General features: G+C 40.3%; 1 protein-coding gene across 21 annotated transcripts in view; it reads left to right on the top strand.

Annotated features, from left to right (window-relative positions):
- The window catches only part of Kalrn (kalirin RhoGEF kinase), a 577,550-nt gene that overhangs the window by 223,069 nt on the left and 332,595 nt on the right, over window positions 1-21,886 (top strand). For all 21 annotated transcript variants that reach the window (XM_048794027.1, XM_048794031.1, XM_048794029.1 and 18 more), the window contains one exon: window positions 11,836-11,958. In XM_048794027.1, the coding sequence (XP_048649984.1) occupies window positions 11,836-11,958 (123 nt within the window). The remainder of the gene's footprint in view (window positions 1-11,835; window positions 11,959-21,886) is intronic.

The raw sequence follows: 21,886 nt of genomic DNA, 5'->3' as shown, positions 1-21,886 counted from the left end.
GGATGGGAGGAGAAAGGAAGGAAGAAGGTGAAGGGAAAGACAAGAAAGAGACTGGTACCCCATTGTAGGGAGCATGCCAGCCTCTGCCTGCCTGACTTTTTGCCCAGTTACCACTTCTGGCTGTGGGAATATTTTTTCCCTCCAAGGATTCAAATTATAGTAAAGAAAAAAAAAGATAAAGGCCAGTGAAGAGGAGATTCTGTTTAAATATCTGCTGCCGGAGCTGGCCAGACACCTTTCCTTTGGGTCCCACCAGGTGTATTCTCAGCTTTCTCTTCCCTGCTGACCTGTGGAATGATGGAAATAAGTCTGTATTTTTTTTTTTTTTTGAAAAAGGAATGGAATATTTTTAGATAAAAAAGCATATAAATTTTTATTTAAAATGTGAGTTGCATTTGAAAGTCATCATGATGCTTACTGCTTATTTTCTTTTTTAAACTTTTAAAAATTAAATTTATCTCTGACACATAAAAACAAAACTTTTTTATGTTAATGAAGTTATGTGTGATATTTTGATACATGTATACCTTATGTAATTTAAAGTTTGTTGTTTTTAGGTATATATGACAGTAGGGTGTATTTTGACATATTATACACACATAGGATTTAACCCATTATAACTTTGATCACATTCTTGTGGTTAAACATGGTGTGGAGTTGCACTGATCTTATATTCACGTATGAACATAGGAAAGTTCGGTCCGAATCATTCTGGAAATAAGTCTTAAAGGTAAAATTTGGAGTCATTAAGCTAAAAGAGGCATGGATAGGGCATGCCTCCAAAACTATTGCTGGCAGAATAATTTTCAGTCCTATTTTGTTTCTCCAGCTTAGTAGAGGACAGTACTAATGTCTGTAGTGGCACTCCACGACAGCATCACTGGTCTCCCCCTTTTATTATTCTCCCCTCACTCCTCCGTTTCCCATGTGTGTGAAAGGGCTAATTCAACTCCAGATAGACCTGACTTGTGAGGAGAAACAAGGACTAACTACATGCTTGCTCTTTTTGAGAGCTGCCAATTCCATTCCATTTTCCATTAGCCAGAGCAATGTTCTCAGAGTACCCCCTACAGGCTGTCTTACTCAGCCTCCCCCATTCTTCCTCGTCTTTCCCATGGTTTTTACCCCTTTTTTTGCAAAATAAATCTGCAAATTGTTTTGGAACATACTATATGCAAGTACCTGTTTCAGGAGATTGAAGTGTCTACCTCAAGTGCAGACACACATACCTAAGGACTTTTAAATGGCACGTGGCTATCTGGGTTCCGGGCCAAAGTAGTAAAACAACAATGAGCTGGTGGAGTTGGAGCAGAGAGTTCCCTCTGGTGGGGCTAAGGGCTGAGGTATCACTAGTCCTTGGAGCACAGGTAGGGAAGCTGGGGGTGGTGTTCTTGAGGAGGGCCTGAAAGCAGGGAGCTAAGTTACAGGCAGGGGACAGAGGAGAAGTCTAACAGGATGCTGCCTCTTGGCAGTGATGGTGGGAGGTGAGTCTGAAGGGGCTAGGTGAATTCTTGGTGGTGTGAACATACTATGACACATTGGAGGCTCCTGTGTCTTCCCTTAAAAATAGTGTCTTGCTTTTAAGCCATTCCACTCAGGTGGCAGAATTTATCAGAACCTAGTGACTTATTCTGAATCTATGAAAATTAATATTTTTACTGGATAATTTTTTAAATGTTCTAATTAGTTATACATGACAGTAGAATGCATTTTGACATGTTGTACATAAATGGAGCATAATTTTTTTCCTCTGGCAATACATGGTGCTGAGTCACAACAGTAGTGTAATAATGCATGTATATAGGGTAATAATGTCTGTCTTATTCTACCATCTTTCCCATCTCCACCACCCCACCCCTCTCCTCACTTCCCTCTGCACTCTCCAAAGTTCCTTCATTCTTCCCTACCCCATCCCACCCACCCACTATGGATCAACATCTGCTTATCAGAGAAAACATTCGGCCTTTGGTTTTTTGGGATTGGCTTATTTCCCTTAGCATGACATTCTCCAGCTCTATCCATTTACCTGCAAATGCCATAATTTCATTCTTCTTTAAGAATCAGTAATATTCCATTGTGTGTATGTACCACATTTTCTTTATCCATACATCTGTTGAAGGGCATCTAGGTTGGTTCCATAGTTTAGCTATTGTGAATTCAGCTGCTATAAACATTGATGTGACTGCGTCACTGTAGTATGCTGATTTTAAGTTCTTTGGGTATAAACCAAGGCCTGGGATAGCTGGGTCAAACAGTGGTTCCATTCCAAGTTTTCTGAGGAATCCCCATACTGCTTTCCACACTGGTTGCATCAATTTGCTGTCCCACCAGCAATATATGAGTGTGCCTTTTTCCCCACATCCTCATCAGCACTTGTTATTACTTGTATTCTTGATAATGCTATTCTGACTAGAGTGAGATGAAATGAAAATTAATTTTGAAGTCCGTAGTTCCTCTACTGCAAATGGATAGGGCAGTACAAATCTCATCTGCTTCGATCAATTTTTCTGGAGCCTCATGTGAAAATTTAGAACTTTTCTTATGTCAATTCTTGCTTGCCAAAGAGTGTCTGAAAGGGATTTGAGAGTAATTTTTAAAAAACAAAAACTCCAAATAGTCTTTCACCAGCTGTAGTGACTATAGCTCCTTAATCATTCTAAACTAAGTTGGTCATTGTGCAATCCAACTGACAGCTTTGGATAATACACAATGAGCACTGTGGGTTGCTCTTAGAATGATTAGTGGTTAAGAAAAAAAAAAGTGACCAGAATAATAACGGGTGCAGAAACTTTCTCTTCCCATAAGAAGGAAGAATGAAAATATCTAAGAAACCAAGGCTCAGGGCCATCTTCTGTACCCAATCAGATCAGAGAATGCACACATGGGGGAACCATCTTCAAAGTTTGAAACATACTGGTTAATTGGATTCCAACATCAGAGGGAAGACTGGTTCCAGGCCTGAGATTCCGTTACCTAGATTAAATGTGTCTATAAAATTCATGTTGTTCAAAGCTCAGGATTCCTCATGTGTGTAAATAAATGTGATCGAACATCTAATCCCATCACTTGGTTTTTCTTATTTTATACATATGAGGCAGATAGCAGTCCCCCCTGCCTTTTTTTTTAAATACTGGGGGTTGAACCCAGCAACTATTTACCACTGTGCTACAACTCCAGTCTTTTTTATTTTTTATTTTGAAACAGGGTTTTGCTAAGTTGCTGAGGGTCTAAGTTACTGAAGCTGGCCTTGTCCTTACAGTCCTGCCTGAGCCTCCCAAATTGCTGGGATTACAGGTGTGTGCCACTGTGCACTGCTGGTTCCCATTTTTCTGATGAAGAAATTGAGGTTTAGGAAAGATTAAATAAACTTCCAGGGTCATACAGCTAGTGGCAGGTCAGGGAGTCAAACCCAAGTCCACCTAACATCAAAGTCCATGCTCGTTAGCCTCCCTGCTTTCAGGAACTGTGCTGGGTGATGGAAAAAGAGAAAAACACCCTGACCTTGAGAGATTTATAATTTTATGCTGGAATATCACTGATCAAAGGGCCCTGATAGATTAATTGGTCCCAAAGGATGAGATTTGCACAACAACCTACAGCTACTGACAGCCTGAGATTAATCCTCAGACTACCTGAGCTATAAGACAGTCAGACTCCAATACTCCTTTCCAGATGTCCCATCATTTAAAAATTACAGCTGTTTATCTGTAGCACAAATTACCCTAAAACAGTTACTACCCATTCTCATTTATTTTTCAGTTACAATCACATTAACTCAGCCTTGCTGATGCTGATCTTTGTGGCCTATATCTTGAAGGATATTCATTTGCTGTAGTAGTAATCAGAAACTTTAAAGTTTTCAGCTTCATTTTGTGGTGGTTGTTGTTTTTCTAATTAGTTATACATGATGGCAGAATTCATTTCGATTCATTGTACACAAACGGAGCACAACTTTTCATTTCTCTGGTTGTACACCATGTAGAGTCACACCATCCGTGCAATCATCCATGTACTTAAGATAATGATGTCCAACTTATTCTGCCATCTTTCAGCTTAGTTTTTTGATGGCAATCCTCTGATCATTTGGACAATTTCAAGTAGATAATAGATGCTTTTCTGTGGCAGAGTAAAAGCCCAGAAAGAGGGCAGGGAGGAGGCTTAGAGGAATCTGGGAGGGAGGAAAAGATGGAAGGTCCTGCTCCACAGGGTTGCTTTCTGGTTGGAGTGAGGTAGATGTCCCCCCTTTCCCTTTGGTGTCACCATCTTCGGGCCATCTTCTATCCCTCTTCCCTAGGAGGAGGTAGAACTGAGAGCTCTGGGCTCCACTCCTCTCTGTGTGCTCCCAGCCTTTGCAGGCTAGGGAGTGAGCTAGAGGCTCCTCACTGGCCTGCTCAGACCCTTCCTGTCTGAGGACTTCATGGACTACTAGCCCCTCTTCTCCTGATTACTCCATAGCGCACCCTGCTGGCTGTGCCTTTGCCCTACTTCATGCCTGCTTCATGCCCCTTTCCTACCCCAGCCTTCTTCCTTGGTATTCACGTTGGTATTTACTTTGTTTTTCTTAATGCAAACACTGTCCTGACAGAAAGTGGTTTTTCTATGGTGAGCATCTACCAAGAAAGGACCTGAGCACCTCCTTCCAGCAGGTATGGGAGGCTGGTGAGGCCTGGGACTCAGTGAGAGGAGGAAGTCGCCCCAGGAGTTACCGAGCCTCAGGTCTTCCTCTCCACAGTAAATTTTTAACATCCTTAATGTCCTCAGTCATTTTTTTAAATTTATTATGTTAATGCATGACTAATTGGTCACCATCCAGAATCGCCTCTTTCTGATAACCCCTGTGCTTATTGTGTCCTTGACCTCAACCTGCTAATTCTGGAAATATGAATACAAGGCTAAAGGATAAACAAAAAAAGCTATGGAAGGATTCTGAGCAGAGAAAAAAACATGATCAGGGTGAAGTCTGAGGTAATCTGGGTTGGAGTGGAGAGAGACTAGGAGCCACAGTCATAGTGTGTCATAGAATAGGCATGGATCTGAGAGCATTTATTTAAAAATAGATAAAAACTCCTGTCCATTTTGTTATAGGAAACAGGAGGTGTCAAGTGTGAATATGGATTTGTATTTCTCTAGTGTGGTCCTTGGACTTCTGGCATTAAAGTCATCTAACAGAGTGGAGGTCTTGTCAAACCCACAGATCATGAGGCCCTATGCCACACATTCTGTTTCAGAATCTGAGGGTGAGTTGCATCTATATTTTAGAGCCTCAGATGAGATTCCAAAGTTCAGAACCTCTGATAAATGTTGCAAGCCTTAGTGATGAGAGGCGTACTACACCATAGACTGGCATCAAGTCCCGAGGCTGAGGAGATTCTCTCAGGGAGATAGCAGTTACCCCAGCCTCAGCTTTGTTGGGAAAAGACAGGTGCAGGATGGCTGGGTATTTGCAGGGCCAGGGGTTGGGGGTGGCTGAGACTTAGGGTCCTTGGATTCTCAGCTGGCTTCTACCCAGCTTTGAGTCTGTCAGGAGAAAGGACTGCAACTCTAGGGGGAAGGAGAGTCTATATACCTGCTAATGAGTTTTAGCTCAGTTTTCTCAGAAAAGTGATGGCTTTTCCTGCCATAGTAAGACATTTATTTTGATCATACTTGTTCCAAAGAGGGAACAGAAAATGACTTACTGATAATTGGACATTCCAAGTGGCACTAGCATGTGCTCGAGTCAAAGCCCTACTGGAAGTTGGGTGGCACTTACTGTTCCCTCTGGAACTAACGCTCAGTGTGCTGTTCAAGGAGACAGAAATAATGAATTGAGGGACTCTCCTGGGTGCTCTTACACATCATGTGTACTTGAGCCTTTAACAACAAAATGTGTTACAGATGCCTGATGGCACATAAACACTCCTTCATTGGCCTCAGAATGTTGGCTTTCCAAACTAGTGGGGTGGGGACTTGGGGCATCAGGAAATAGGAGTGGAAAGGGAGGAGTTTTTTCATGTACATAAAGCATCAAATTCCTTGTTTTTCTTACTGTGGATCAAATTATGACAAATTTAATAGCATATTTTGAATAAGATGCTTTATCAGAGAAAGCCAAATGAAAGAATGAGAGGATTAGGATTCTGATTCCACATTTGTTCACAAAATGTCTTCATTTCCTTTCATGGTTTTTGCCCTTTATTACACAGGAAGCTCCAAAATCAGATTTAAAATATATAGTTATCAATGAACCTTTTTAAATTTTTTTGTTTATATGCAATGCTAAGAATCAAACCCAGTGCCTCACACATGCTAGGCAAGTGCTCTACCACTAAGCCACAACCCTAGCCTGCTCAAAATGAGATTTTTAAGTTTTCTTACTTATCCAGCAACACTGTTTGAGAACACAACAGTGAACTAAACAAAAGCCTCTCTACCCATATAGAATATTACACTTGGAGGTAGAAATTAAACAACACCCAAACCAAACAAATATGCACTTGCCCGTCATCTCATGATAGCCAGTGATGTGTGAGTGGGGAACCAAATGAATACACAATGGGGATGGGTTTAAAAAGAGGGTCCAGGCCCATGGAGCAGGACCTACAAATCCCTCAAGACCAGAATGGTCTCCCATTAATTCAGTCACATTCATGGCCACTGTTCGGAGATGATCAATAATTCTCTTCTAAAAGATTTTTTTCCCTTCTCCTTGGCAACTAGAAAGGACTGTCTCCTGCCCTGAAAAATATTCCAACTTGATTGTATGCTGGTTGAAATAAACATAATTAGATGAGAAAGAAAGGGGGTGATTAAGAAATCATGGATAATGGTTTTTAGATTGGTTCCCAAATTTGGTTCAAGATGTGAGTGTCTTTCTTAGAAAAGGCTTTCTGGGAAAAGACCAGTTTCTAGTTGGGGCAAGAGAAAAGAAGTAGAGCTTTACAGGTTGCCTGCTGTAATGTTGAGTCTTGGTTGACCTGTGCTATTATTCCCAGTGACTGGGCAAAATTAGTCATCTTCAGAATGGGGCAGCATAACTTTGCCCAAGAGGAGTAGAGCAGGAGTCTCAGTCACACAGGCATATGACAATTTATAGTCATGAACATTCACTGTTTATCTCCCAAGTATGAGGTACAGGCAGGATGCTGCATAGTGGGTGATGGGAAGATTCAGTATGAAAATTCCACCCTCCTTTTGTTCCCCTGGAACTCCCTGCCAAGTGGGGAAGTGAGGGCCAGAGGGTGTGGAGGTGCACAAAGACACAGCTTTGAAGTAAGGGGTGCTGAGATAGAGTTGCAATGGAAATGGGAAGCAGGCTAATGTTCAGCCCAAAAACATATGCCAGAGGGATCCACCTGAGTTCAGTTCAGCTGAACATGTACGAAGCAACAACTCTTGTACAGTGCTATGCCATGTCCTGGGATTATAAGGAGGTTGGAGTTCAGCAGGAGAAGACAGGCCTGTGGGCCATAATTGTTTGAACAGAATTAAAATAAAGCAACAGCCACCCAGCCTGGATGGTTACTAAAGAATAGAGGATTTCCACAGACAGGGATTCCGAGAAGGAGCTTCAAAGGTGACTAGGAGGCAGGCTGGGGAGTGGGTATAGGGAGAAAAGGGATATAGACATTCAAGGGAAGGGGACAGTGAGATGAGAACCAGCCTCTAAGGTGCTGAGGGGTGAGGCAGGAGCTCCCTGGAGATAGGGTGGAGAGTGGGTGGACTTCAGTGTCAGGTTAATGGGCTGCTCAAAAACTATGCCACAGTGAAAAGCCCCTTTAATAATGTATAGATTGATTCCACTTAAGTTTGGGGTTGTGTTTTTAAAATGGATTTTTTATTAGTAGTATCCAGCTAGATTAACAATATGTAATTTATTTTAAGCCTTAACATTACTTCTTTAAAATTAAAGGCACAGTTTGCCAGAATCAGATTGACAACTGTCATTGGAAGCCACTTCCCACTCAAGTTCAGGGGCACAGCTGTCATTTATGAAAACGAGAGCATAAGTATGGAAGGAGAAAAAAGTCTTAGGAAAAATCTGTCATGCTGTTCTACTTCTTGTTACTCATTTGCTTCTGCTCCAGTGACTAGCTTTGTCTTCTACCCAGCTATTCAAGCCCTGACCTTGGGGTCAGCCTTGCTATTGGCCTCTCCAGCATCACCACACTAAATTATCAAATCCTGGCATTCTTTCCCCAAACCTGTCTCCCCATAGTCACTGACTTTGGCCTTGTCTGAGCTACCATCAACTCTTACCAGAATTTCTGTGGTCACCTCCTGTTTTCCTGTGTCTACTCTTGCTTCCCTCCAATTGATATTCCATAAAACTTGCTAACTTAGAACAAGATTTTTTAAATGCAGATCAGGTGATACCTCTCTTTTTGCAACTTTTGGTGGTTCTCAGAATGAACACTTAAATCTCCTATTCAGCACAACAGGACTTTCTACAGCCAGGTTTCATCTTCTCTGGGTGCTTTTCTAACTTATTCCCTATCCAAGCCATGTTGGACTTTTTAATGTCTAACTTAGTTTAAGTCCCACTCTCAGATCTCAACCAAACCTTACTTCTTCAGAGAGGTGTTTCTTGACCACCCCAGCTAGGATCCAATTGTTGGCATTTTACACCTTTGCAATTAACGAGGAGTTGTGTGATTTAGTGACCAGTACTTATTACCTCCATAGCCTGAGTTACTGGAGGCTAGACCATGCCTGCCTATATACTATAGCACCCACTATTTCTTATCTGTTCAAAGTCATTGACAGATATGAATAACTATCATTCTGTACCAACATGACTATTATCTGGTCATTGAGTATCTTAAATATAATCTTATATTTAAGAGAAACGAGGAGTACCTAGATGGATGATCATACTGCAGTAACAACTAGATTTTGGCTAGAAAGTCAATTTATTCTTCATCCAGTGGTGCTCAGATTCTGGGGCTTGGCTTGCATTAACTAGACTCACCAAAACTGATAGATATCTAGAATTCTAATGCTGCAAATTAATTTTTGGTGTGTAATATAATTGTCAGGTATGCTAGTTTCTGCTCAGAGTCACATTCCTCTGCTGTGCAGAATCTACCTACAAAGCTGGGCTGTGTTTCCAGGGTTGGAGAACATGAAACCAGAGTCAAGAGAGTTTATGGTCTGAATGTGCGCATTGAGCAATGAGAGCTCTAAATGATTTGGCTGGAAACAAAACATTCAAAAACCAGTATTTTTTTTAAAAAGACCTCAAATAATATGCTTATCCATCCTTGGGTACTTTCTCTGTCTTTATGTATTACTAAAGTAATTTTGTTCACTTCCTAAATCATTTGCTTTTTTATTTGTTAGGCTGGTTTTCAAGCAGTCCCTGAATCTTTATCCAGGTTGCATATATTTTCCCCACAGCTTCAGTTCTACCAGCAGAAGTTGCATTAAGAGGTGACAATAAAAGATCACAGAACCAAGTTATGTTTAAATGGAGGAAAAGTCTTTCAGATATGAAATAAATAGGATTTTAAGTGGTAAAGGCATAGCTAATTAAGTAAACTAAATGCCACTAACTAAAAATGAATTGATATTTTAAAGAAAGCAATGCCACTTAGAAAGGAAACAAATTACTTAAAAAACAAAAAGGTTTAAAAGTTGTGCACTCCAGGGAGTGCAAAAAGGAGCTGTGTATGCAAGTAGATGAAACATATGCCTCTTCAATCAGTGTTATAGAACAACCAATTTTCTTAAAACTAGAGATAAAAAATGAAATAAGATAAATTTATGAAAATATTGGGAGATAAGGTCATACTTATCTAAATTTTAAAAAAATGTGATATGAAAAATCTGTTATACATTCCAAAAGCACTCATGAAAGGATACAAGATAACTCTTTTATATATGAAAAAATATTTCTCAAACCTCAATTCATTATCAAAAGGGACTAATAAAAGTTTAAATATGCATCAAAATTCTGTAACTTAACCTATGATACAATATCTGGGAACTTTGTGCCTAGAAATATTTATCATTGGCCTTGTATGCCAAAGCTTTTAATTCCCTTTATGAGACAATATCATGAGATGTAATTGTGGCAGGCCAAGTAAAAATATACTCTCTTGACTTTTTTTTTTTGGTTGAAATTTCACCACAAATAATTCTAACGAAATGTAGGTTTTTCTAAGAAACACTCAAGATTTCCTTTCCATTCTGCTTACAGTGTGTGCAAAAGGTGAAATACCAGCATTATCATAATTACTTTTTACAGATGGGCATCCAATATATTATTTTAAAAAATACATTGCCAGAATGTTATATAAAGTATTTACAATATTCATACCTAATGTTTAGATAAACAACCATTTTGGATAATAGTGGATAATTATCTGACCTTTCATCTTTGTTACATGAATGCTTGCCTAAACCTCATTTTTTACATTTACATAGATCTGTCTCTTAACTGCAGTATGTTGGTATGGACTTTGGGATGATGTCACTAAAGACTTTGAAGACCTCTGTACTTTGCACATTTCAGACATTGATTAACCTAAATGCCAGAGTAAGCAAAGTCAAAGGCTGGATTCTGTAGAGCCTGAACTCCCATACCTGTAGGCCATGGAACAATTTGGTCCACCTCTGCTTGCCACAGGGCAGTCTGTGTAAGAAACAGGAATCAATGGAAGCATCGTTTTTAACAGACACAGTTCATCTAAATCACTTCCCAAAAAGTCCTTCTAAACTCTGAGAAGTCCATTACATCATTAATCAAATGTTTAGTTAATGGCCAGCGGGAGCAGAATGGGCTCGGTTGAGTGTTGGCAGAATCCTGGCAGGTGTGTCTATACTATAATTCTGATTTACTGAGTGCCCAGCTCTTCAGAGACCAGAAATGAACTTCTTTCCTTCCCCCTGGGATATACATATTTTTTGTGAAGCCATGAGAATACAAAGAGAGTGTAAAGACCTTTGTCCCTGCTGCATTTCAAGGCTTTACTCAGGGGTTTCCAAGCCCTCTCCCAAGTGCCCCTTGGAAACATATTTTCTCACTTTCTCATTATCCCCTCACTTGTGCTTTTACTGCCCCAGCCACGTCTGCTCCAATTTTTATATACATTAAGACTAGTATCCTTGGGCCAAATCACTAGACTTATAAATTTTTTATTTGTTATGTTTAGATATACATGATAGTAGAGTGTATTTTGATATATTATACATACAGGAATATCACTTCCCATTCTTATGGTTGGACATGATGTCGAGTTACACTGGTCATGTATTCATATATGAACATAGGAAAGTTATGTCCTATTAATTCTACTGTCTTTCCCATTCCCATCTCCCCTCCTTTCCCTTCATTCCCCTGTGCCTGATCCAATGAATTTATATTCTTTGCTCCCCCTCCCTTATTATATGTTTGCATCCACATATCAGAGAGAACATTTGGCCTTTGATTCTTTGGGATTGGCTTATTTTACTTGGCATGATAGTCTCCAGTTCCATCTATTTATTGGCAAATGCCATAATTTCATTCTTCTTTATGGCTGATTAATATTCCATTGTGTGTATGTACCACATTTTCCTTATCCGTTCATCTGTTGTGGAGCATCTCGGTTCCATAGCTTGGCTATTGAAATCACTAGATTTTTAAGCCTGGAAGAACATGGCGTCTCCAATACTTACTATAAGAATCATAGGACATTATATTGCCAGTGACTGCTGAAATCTCTTGTGTTCATAATGGGCTAAACATTTCCACCAGACTGCTCTTGCTGAAGCTGAGGGATGGGGAGTAGGTAGGACTGAAGCAGTTGCACGTATTGTTATATTTATTTCCTTTTTCTGGGAATCATTGTTTCTGTTTTCTTCTCTGGCCAGGTGTTGGACTGGATTGAAAACCATGGTGAGGCCTTTCTCAGCAAACACACTGGGGTTGGGAAGTCCCTCCATCGAGCTCGAGCCCTGCAGAAGAGACACGATGACTTTGAAGAAGTGGCTCAGGTGAGATGTTTGTGTGTGTGATGAGAGCATGTTGGTTTGATAGCCTGTGGCTACTAAGCCTGATGCAATGAGGCCTTTGTGTTCTCCTAGCTCACTAGGTTAGTGGTAAAGAGACCCCCAAGTTTATGGTCTTCAAAGAAAATTTTCCTGCCAGCATCATCTAAAAACGCCTTGTCTACAAGATGGTGTTGGCAGGCAGGTAACATTATTAGAACCATCATCAATCCAGGGCTACTGCTGTTAACCGTCACTGCCAGTGAGTCTGAGCTAAAAGTCACCCTGGCTCTGCTTGCAAAGATGTGTACCTTCCAGGACTCTGAGGAAGAATTGCTGGCCACTGGGCAGAATGTACCCAGACATTATGCCTTGGGATCACTTCACAAAATTTAGTCTGTAATTCATATAGCATTCAGTCTTTTATCTGAGCTGTGCAGGTGACCCCAAAAGAGCAGTTTTCTAACTTGTGAAAGATATGGTATAAGAGGACCCAATCATTTGTCTAATGCTAGAATAACAAAACAGGTTTTCTTTTCAGAGTCTCCACCTCAAATATTTTATTGTAGATGTAAAGAATACCTTTATTTATTTTTACGTGGTGCTAAGGATGGAATCCAGTGTCTCACACTTGGTAGGCAAATGCTCTGCCACTGAGCTATAGCCCCAGGCCTATCTTCACTCTTTATTTCTCTGTTGGGGGATTTCTAAATGGATCCTGAAAAATTTTCGTCTTCAAGATGAAATATGCTGCCTGCTTGTTTTGTCAGGTGGGGTTAATTGTAGTAGAAAATAAAACTCTTAAGTGTTGGGATAGCGAGGGCAGCTGTATGGGATTGAGGAGTGGGTGCTGCTGAAGCTAGGAGGTGACAAAGCTGTGTTTTGCCACATCATGGCTTTATCCAGGACTGGCTGTGATCCCACCAGGGGGTAGCCCTCAGTGTGGGTGCCACTCTTTGTTGTGCAAAGTCCCAGCCCTTATCCAGGGAGGTTGCCAGTCCCAGACAGACATAGGCTGTGGGCTCAGAAAGAGAGGACCTAAGAAGAAGCAAAGGAGAACAGAGAAGCTGTGAAGAATTACTGCAACTCCAGGGGAGCTACAAGAATATGCTAAAAAGAGAGAGGCCCTACAGGAGCCTCTCTCTGCAATGACCTGAACTCGGGGGATGTGGGTGTTTTCCCACCTGGGGGGATAGGCCCCATATGGAATCCTGTGCATTGTTGGTGGGAATGTAAAATAGTGCATTTCCTGGAGAAAACAATATAAAGGTTCCTCAAAAATTAAAAGTAGAATTACCATAAGACCATCAATTCCACTTGGTATATTCCCCAAAGAAATTAAATCAGGGGCTCAAAAAGATATTTATACATCCATGTTCACAGCTGCATTTTTAAAATTTGTTCTAATTAGTTATACATGACAGTAAAATATGTTTTGACACATCGTACATAAATGGAGTATAACTTCTCATTCTTCTGGTTTTATATGATGTGGAATTATACTGGTTATGGAGTCATATATGCACATAGGGTAATAATGTCCAATTAATTCTATTATCCTTCCTACCCGCTTTCCCCCTCCCCTCCTTTTACTCCCCTCTGCCTAATCCAAAGTACCTCTATTCTTCCCTAGCCTCCCATCCCTTATTGTGAATTAGCATCCACATATCAGAAAAAACATTTTGACCTTTGATTTTTTGGGGATTGACTTATTTTGCTTAGCATGATATTCTCTAGTTCCACCCATTCACCTATAAATGCCATAATTTCATTCTTTTTTAAGACTCAGTAATATTCCATTGTGTATATATACCACATTGTCTTTATCCATTCATCTGTTTAAGAGCATCTAGGTTGGTTCCATAGTTTGGCTATTGTGAATTGAGCTTCATAGCAGCATTTTACATAATAGCCAAAAGGTGGAAGCAATGCAAATGTCCAATGGTGGTTGTGGGTAAATAAAATGTGGCATATCCACACAACATAGTATCATTCAGCCTTAAAATGTAAGGAAATTCTGATACACAGTGTAGTGTGGATGAACTTTGAGGACATTATGCTAAATTAAATAATCCAGTCACAAAAGGACAGATGTTGTATGATTCCACTTATATCTCAGGTTCCTATCTGCTGAGAGTAGGGCTTATGGTACTAGGAATAGTTTGTTGGAGTAGAATTATCCCAGAGCTTGGGTGCTCCTGCCTCTGGGCTGCCTTGTGGTTTAGCCTTTTCTTAAGAAGGATAACCCCAAGCCACCGGTACTCCTGACCTGGTAAAGCCCTCCCAGTTCTCTTGGCAATGCCAGTCTTGGGAAAAGAACTGTGAGGGGCCTGCCATTTCTGTGTGTTGTTAAAACCAAGCAAGTCTGTGGCCACTCCAGTTTCCTTTTTCCTGACTCCTCCTCCACCTTTTCATTGACGTTTGATATTCCTTTCATAAGGACCAATACCTTTCATTTTGTAGCAAAGATACATTAACTTAAATTCACACTAAAGAAATAAAGAAACAACGGACACATTTTTGAGAGGTACAGTTTCATCACACCAACCCTGAATGATAGTTCCAGCTTGTTTTACAGAAGACAACCCTGAGGCTCAGAAAGTTCTTCAATGTGGCCCCATCATTCAGCTTGTCCGTGGCTCTGCTGGGATTATCCGGGTCTGTTGGACTCCAGAATCATCTTCTTACCCTTATGCTATGCTGTCCTATTTTATTGAGGTGTAGGAACTGGGTATAAAATTTATTTCTGAAGGCTCTGTTTGCATGTGGGATGTGCAGGACAAAGAGCAAGAATGGCGAGAGGGGGGCTGCTGCTGTACCATCCTGTTTGATGTTCATTACAACCATTCTGTTTATCCTGCTAACAAGTAGTCCATGGATATCATCCCCACCTCCCCGCCTCTGGGTCCAGAATGCTTTTTGAGGGAGAAAAGAGTTTTAACTTCCAAGAATCCCATGCTTTTAGGAGGATTGTGTCTTCTGGAAGGGAAGACAGTGTGGACTGAAAAGGGAGAATGGAAGTGGAAGTACTGAGGTCATTGCATTGCCCTGTGAATGCAATGAATCACAGCAGACGTAGAGCCTGTGATCCAGAAACTTATCAACCCTGTTTTGTTCTTTAATTTTCACTCTGGGGAGAGTGATCAGGAATTGTTGGTCTACATGAGGAATCCAGCTCAGACCCCATTGATGGCAGTTTGGTGTCGGTAGCAATCTGGCTGACACCTACTTGGTTCTGTGTGACCTGATTACCATGTAGTGGGAATGGGACTGATTTGGAAGGAAAGGGCTCTTTTTTTCTTACTTGCTTCACATGCTCTCAGTTAGGTGAGGGTCATGGGATCAGTGGTGGAGGACCATGATAAAAAGCCAGAGTATGGAAACTCTTGTTTCTTCTTTAAGATTGCTATTCCTGGGATGTGGCAAGGAAGGACACTGCACATGGGGAATAGGGGGCTGGAGGCTTGCTGTGAGCATGACTCTAGACAGTTGCAATTCTATCATCCTGAGGCTGATATTTAGAGGAGGTTCTAAGTACCCATTCTTAGTATTCAGGTTCAAATAAATGTCTTAAATCAGAGCAAGAAGAGAGCCACCACATCTGCGAGAGCTCCTACAAGTTTCCCCTTCTGCAGGGAAATCAAGCCACCAAGCGGAGGAAATCGTTGTCCTAGAGAAGAGATTGAGGGGCCATAAAGACCCTGGACAAATGCATCTCCACTCTAAGATAATGGGGCTACCTGTGATTGGCCACTCTGAGGTGAAGACGTTTAAGGTAGCTATTAAAATAGACATAAATGATAAACTGTGAAGAATTAACACAGAAATCCATTATCCATCATTCATCTCTACCTTAAAATGTTAATAGCTTTCAAATACATTTTAAACATATTCTTCAAATGGTTTGAAGATGAAGTATTCAGGAGTCCTCAGTTCATCCTGCAGGTGGCACTCTTTGAATAGGCTTCACAGGCTGCCTGTCATGGAAAAGGCGCCACAGTCCTGACAGCCTTGCTGGGGAGGCAACCAAGGTGCAGGTGCTACACATTCTGGGATGGGGATGCACCAGGGGATCTGTGTGCATGGAACTTTCTTGGCTGAGTTCCTGAGGTTGTCCATGTTGACATGAGACCTGGGCATTAATGGACTCCCTTCTGGTTCTGGTAAACACTTGACTCAAGTTGCCTATAAACTCAACAATTTACTCAGGCCATAAAATAAAGTAGGTATTAAAAGGCACTAATAATTTTTTTTGCATGGCACATTAAGTGTCATTGGGAGTATAAACAAATATAAGATGGAGTTTCTGCCTAGAATAGCCTAGTTGTCAGGGGACAGATGTGTTCATGTCTGTCCAGGGGGTGGAATAGAATGTGGTACTGTTATGTTGTCCTGAGATATTTACTATTACTTGGGAGAAAAGTACTCAAATGCCTGTGGTTGAGATAGCATCTGTGCCTACCCCGTTAGTGGTCTGCTTTATGGCCTCATTATCTGAAATGTCAGACTTTCTGCAAGCTAAGTTAGTCAAAAATTAGCAAGCATTTACATTCAAATATATATTACCTAGAGCCTCAAAGCACCAAATCACATTTAAGCAGCTAAGCATGTTAACTAACATTAGCATAACATTTCTGAAAGAATAAACAATTTAGAGGAAGATTTAAGGAAAATCAAAAGCATAGGCATGATTAAGTAACTCATTCAATAATCTCTGATTAATTGTTTTGCCATATGACCTTGGATTTTTTTTCAAACTTCAATAGAGCACACTACAAATTATTCATTACATGTTTGGGTTAAAAATAAAATATGTAGAAATGGAAGGAAAGCATTTTAGTGGATCTGTCAGTGACCTTGACCACCAAAGATATTCAAGGTATAATCAGTAAACCTATGACAGTACTAAAGGGCAAATAGAGTAGGTAATGCATAGATAGGGAAAGCAAGTGCCCTCAGAGTTAGACAATAGCCTTCATCAATATCCATGTCCCACCAAGTCTCAGTGTTGGGTACTGTGGAAAATTTTTAAAAAGAGGCATGGTTTCTATCTTGAAGAAATTCTAATCTAATGAGAAACACGTATCTGATAAATTTTAATCCTCAGAGTAGTTCCAAAATAAGAGATGAGAAATAACCTTCTCTCCTTTGGACTTTTTGAGGAGAATTGCTAGTGAAAGCTAGGAAAAATGATTATTTTATCTGGAGAGCCAGTAAACATAGCTGCCAGGATGAGGTGCAGTGAACTTTGGAGTAAGTTCCATCTTGTCTTCTTGCTGGACATGATGACCATTTATAGCAGTTGCAAATGCAAGCAGAAAGAAAAGTTGAGAGAGCTTAAATAGATGTTTTTTCACACTCCAGCTTCTTAGCAAGAATAAAAGGTTCTTAGGCAGATGAAAAAAAAACTGAGAAAGCCAGGAAAATGCAGAAAAGTTAATGTCATGCAGTGGGCAAGTAGAAGGATGTGAAACAGAGCATAAATGAAGGACAATCTTGCCCTTTGAATCTTGCATGACACGTCTCCCATTGGGGTGGATTCAGAACATCCCAAAGCCCTGGCACTGGGGAGAAGTTGTTGGTATGAGCTGATAGAGAAAGGTCTTGTGATCACTCTTAGGAAGAAGAAAGAAGTCCTTTGTGTGAGTGACTTCCACCAAAGGTTTAGAAGGTCACTTTTTGTAGCTCTGATGTGGAAAATTGGGAGGGAGACAATAGGGGGAGCCCACCACAAACCTCTTATCAAGCCCACAAATTGTCCCCCTCCTTTGCTGCTTCCTTCTGGAAACAAATGACACATTCAGAAGACATTGGGACTGCATTCATAATGAGTTTAAAGTTTTGGTAACAACTGAAAGATTTGAAAGCACAGGTGTTGTTTTTATCTCTCATCTCATGTGATACATGACTATGGAAAAGAAGGAGGGCTTTGAGAAGCCAATGGCTGCCTATGTAAAGGATGTTTTAAAGTTTTTTTGTAGATACTGGGGGTATAGTTCATTGGAATAACATTTACCTAGTATGTGTGAAGCCCTGGGTTAGATCCCTAGTACTGCAATGTGTGTGTGAGTGTGTAAACATGATACACATATGATGTATTTGTACACATATTTGAACATATTTAATATAAAATATACATAAATACATACACACATATATATCTTTAAAAGTTTTCTGGGCTATGTCCTACAGAGCCAGCATGATGGACTTCTGATAAGGGGTGGAAGGTATCATATACAGATTGAGAAGAGAATATCCATTAACAGAAAACTGGTTGATCTATATGGAAGGATTTAAGTGATTTTTGAAGTGGAAGGAGAAAATTATTCTATGAAAGCTCAAGCTGTCACGCACCCCAAAAGTGACATAGAAAGAAGCACTTTGTGAAGAAAATACCCTTAGATCACTTTAAATAATCAAACAGGGAAACAACAAAAATTACAGATTGCCAACCACATTTATAGCCTTTTTCTATAAACCAATAAAAGGCTTGTGTAACAAGTAGTGCACTTAGACATTTAACACAAGAAGATAAAATACATCGAACATTCCTGAGACCTTAGGTATTGAGCTCATAATTAGAAAATGGCAATAGAAGAGGATTCTTTGTTTAAAAACCCTGCTTTAGTAGAAAGGGTGAGAATATGTCAGAAATTGCAAACTTTATGAAATCTACAAACGTGTGAGTAGAAAGCAATATGGAGAAATAAAAGAGGCAAAAGGAGTGCAGAAAGCAAGTAATCATGTTATCGGAGAGGGCCATAGTCTGTTCCATTAGGTGAAGGAAATAGAAAATGCTGTTCTGATGGGATTTCAATGTTGGCTTAGGGAAAACTATGGTGGTGGTGGGAGTCTTGGCATTTCCTGGCATCTCCTGAAAAATTTGTGATATTGTAAAAAATAATCAGTTAAGTTAATGAAATCAAAGGATTTCACATGGCAGAGAGTAAATCATTGTAGAAAAGCTAAAAAAAATATAGGTTGTGTCTGAATTCCCAAGAACCTTGACCTTCAGATGCAAGGGGTTAGACTTTATTCTTTTTTTTTTTTTTGGTGGTGTTGGGGTTCAAACTCAGGGATTTGTGCATGCAAGGCAAGTACTCTACCAACTGAGGTATATCCCCAGCCCTAGACTTTATTCTTACAGCAGATAGGACTGTTAAAGGCTTTTGAGAGAATACATAAATTAAAATATAACTTTTATATTAGAAAATTAAGAATTTTTATGTATTCTGGCTATTTAGATCACATGTAGACTTTTGTGCCTAATTCAGGAAAATATATTTTCAGGATGATATTGACAGAATATACTGCCGTTGTGGGAAGGTTGCGTGATTGTGAAGTTGAAGCAGCTATATATGTTCAGTTTTGAGTAAATAATGTATTATGGAAGGGAGGGGTGGAAGGTTTGATAGTGGAAGGCTTCCTGTGGAAGAGAGAGGAATGAAAGCTATAGTGAAGCCAATTTGAGCTTAATTCAGCTCTTAACTTCTAACCCATGGGTTGCTTTTTTATGAGCTGTGCAAAACCAGAATAAAATGTGATGTAGTGTGCTTTTTGTCGCTGGAGGTTTTCCCAGGAGAGACAACCTTTTTCCCTTAAGGAAAGATATTCTCAAATCTTTTCCATCTTAAAATAAATAAATAAATAAAAGCCACCAAGATCACTTCCTCTAAACCCTATTTCCTGTGTATATCCTTCCCTTCATAGCTCTAGTTCTTAAAAAAAAGAATCTGTTTGCCATCTTTTTTCCTAACCCCCTAAAGTCCCTTTGACCCCTGCCATTGGGCATATTCCCCTGTGACCCATTTGGGTTAATCCTACCAAGGTCTCCAATAAGCCAATTTATTGATAAATCTAAGGAATACTTTACAGATCTTAATTGGCCTTTTTGAAGTATTGTCAGCTCAGTCTGTTGTCAACACTGTCAACCTCAGTCTCTTTAAAAGTCTTTTCTCCTGCCAGACATGATGGTACACACCTGTAATCCAGCAACTTGGGAAGCTAAAGTAGGAGAATTACAAGTTTGCAGTAGCCTCAGCAACTTAGCGAGATCCTATCTAAAAAACAAAAGAAAACACAAAAAACGGGGGTCAGGGAGGCTGAGGATGTGGCTCAGTGGTAAGCACCCCTGATTTCGATCTCCAGTACCAAAAGCAAAAAGGATTCCATGACATGGTGCTTTCCTATTCTGGTGTTTTTCTGGCTGGCCCTGCTTTTTGTTTCCCCTTGTCCCCGGGATTATTCCTCAGACCTTTCCTTCTCACTTTGCACGCATTCTCTGGAATGCATTTTCCTGGCCTCAACTTCTACCCCTATTCCAATGGCTCCCAAATTCATGTCTCCTCGCTGACTCACCCCTCAGCTCCATATTCCTATCCCATTCACCTTCTGGACACCACCACTTTAATTTGTCAGAGGGTTCTTCATATGTCCAAAATTCATTTTATCATCTCCCTTCCACATTTCTGGTGTGCCCTTACTCCTGTATTACCCCTCCCAGAAAGGCACTGATACCCAGTTGCTCAAGCCACAAACCTGGGAATCTTTCTTGACTCCTTGGCTCTCACCCGCCACTGAGTCCATTGCAAAGACCTATTGATTCTGCCCCTTTAAAAAGGCACTTTCTTCCATCCCTGTTGTAATGCCTTAGATCTGAGCTCTTCTTGATTAGGGTGATAGCCTTCTGTTTTCCTTGACTTCTGTCATGGTCTTCTTAGGTCCATCCCCACACTGCCACAAGAGTGGTTTTTCCTAAGATTCATATCACATTATGCTATTCCATTGCCTATGGAACCCAGAGATGATTTCCTTTTACAATAAAATTCAAACTCTTTATTTTACAAACCCATATACCTTTATGATATGCTGGTTTGTCTGGTTTTGCCTTTCCCCCTGTGTTTTCTCTCTCTTGTACCCTGTACTCCTACTATCCTGCTGTTTCCTGAAATGCGTCATGCTCTCAAGTCTCATTGCTGTCTCCTGAGTCCTAACCCCTATCACCAACCAACCCCTTTTCATCTTTGACTCTCAAGTATCCATGTCTTCTAGGAAATCTTGAGGGGCCTCCTTGCATTGGATTAGGATCCCCTTTCCTAGACACGCACTTGCTCTGGTCACATCCCTGATGTGGTAGTTATCAGTGTCTTTATCAGATTTACACTAACCTCACTTCCTGGCTGGACTGTGACCTTCTTTGGTGTGTAGGAATTCTGTCTCATTGGTCTTTTTTATTCCAGCGATTAACATGGTGAGCCAACATGCACTTGGCACTTGAAAAATGAGGGAAAGAGTGGTATAGTAGGGTTGGGGTTGTAGCTCAGTGGTAGAGCACTTGCTTAGCATGTGTGAGGCACTGAGTTTGATTCTCAACATGTGTATAAATAAATAAAGGTCCATTGACAACTAAAAAATATTTAAAATGAAAGAGTGGTATAGGGGAGAGTCTTTTGTTGAGTGGGTGATTAAGCCAGATAATCTCTGAGTATGATAAATGGGAGAGAGGTGGATTAGATAAATTTTCATCAGATCACAGGTCCCTGAACCTTACAACCTAAGAACTGAGAACCAACCTGACAGAATGAATGAGTCTGCACTGACTTCTTTGGAAGCATCTTTTGAGTCAAATTTTGAGTGAGTTATTTAAACTCTTTCATATTTTTAGTTAAAAAATTATTTCTTATGAGACTCTGTAGGAAACCACTTTTGATAAGAAGAAACTGCAGTTCTCACTATGTCCATTTCTCAGCCCCAGTAAGTTTTCACTTTTTTTTTTTTTGCCCCCAAGTAGGTTAGTTACCATCACCCCGACCCATCACACCTGAATATCAAGGGAAGGTTTTACCCTATCACTCTGGTAGCTGAAATACGGGGTCATCTTTGTTTGTTTGTTTGTTTTTAAGAAAAAAAAAAAAAACCTCACTTTGATTACAGG

The sequence above is a fragment of the Marmota marmota genome, unplaced genomic scaffold, assembly GCF_001458135.2.
Source record: "Marmota marmota marmota unplaced genomic scaffold, marMar, whole genome shotgun sequence".
NCBI classification, from domain to species: domain Eukaryota; kingdom Metazoa; phylum Chordata; class Mammalia; order Rodentia; family Sciuridae; genus Marmota; species Marmota marmota.
Note: the sequence above shows the minus strand (reverse complement) of the source record. Positions and strands in the feature narration are given on the sequence as shown.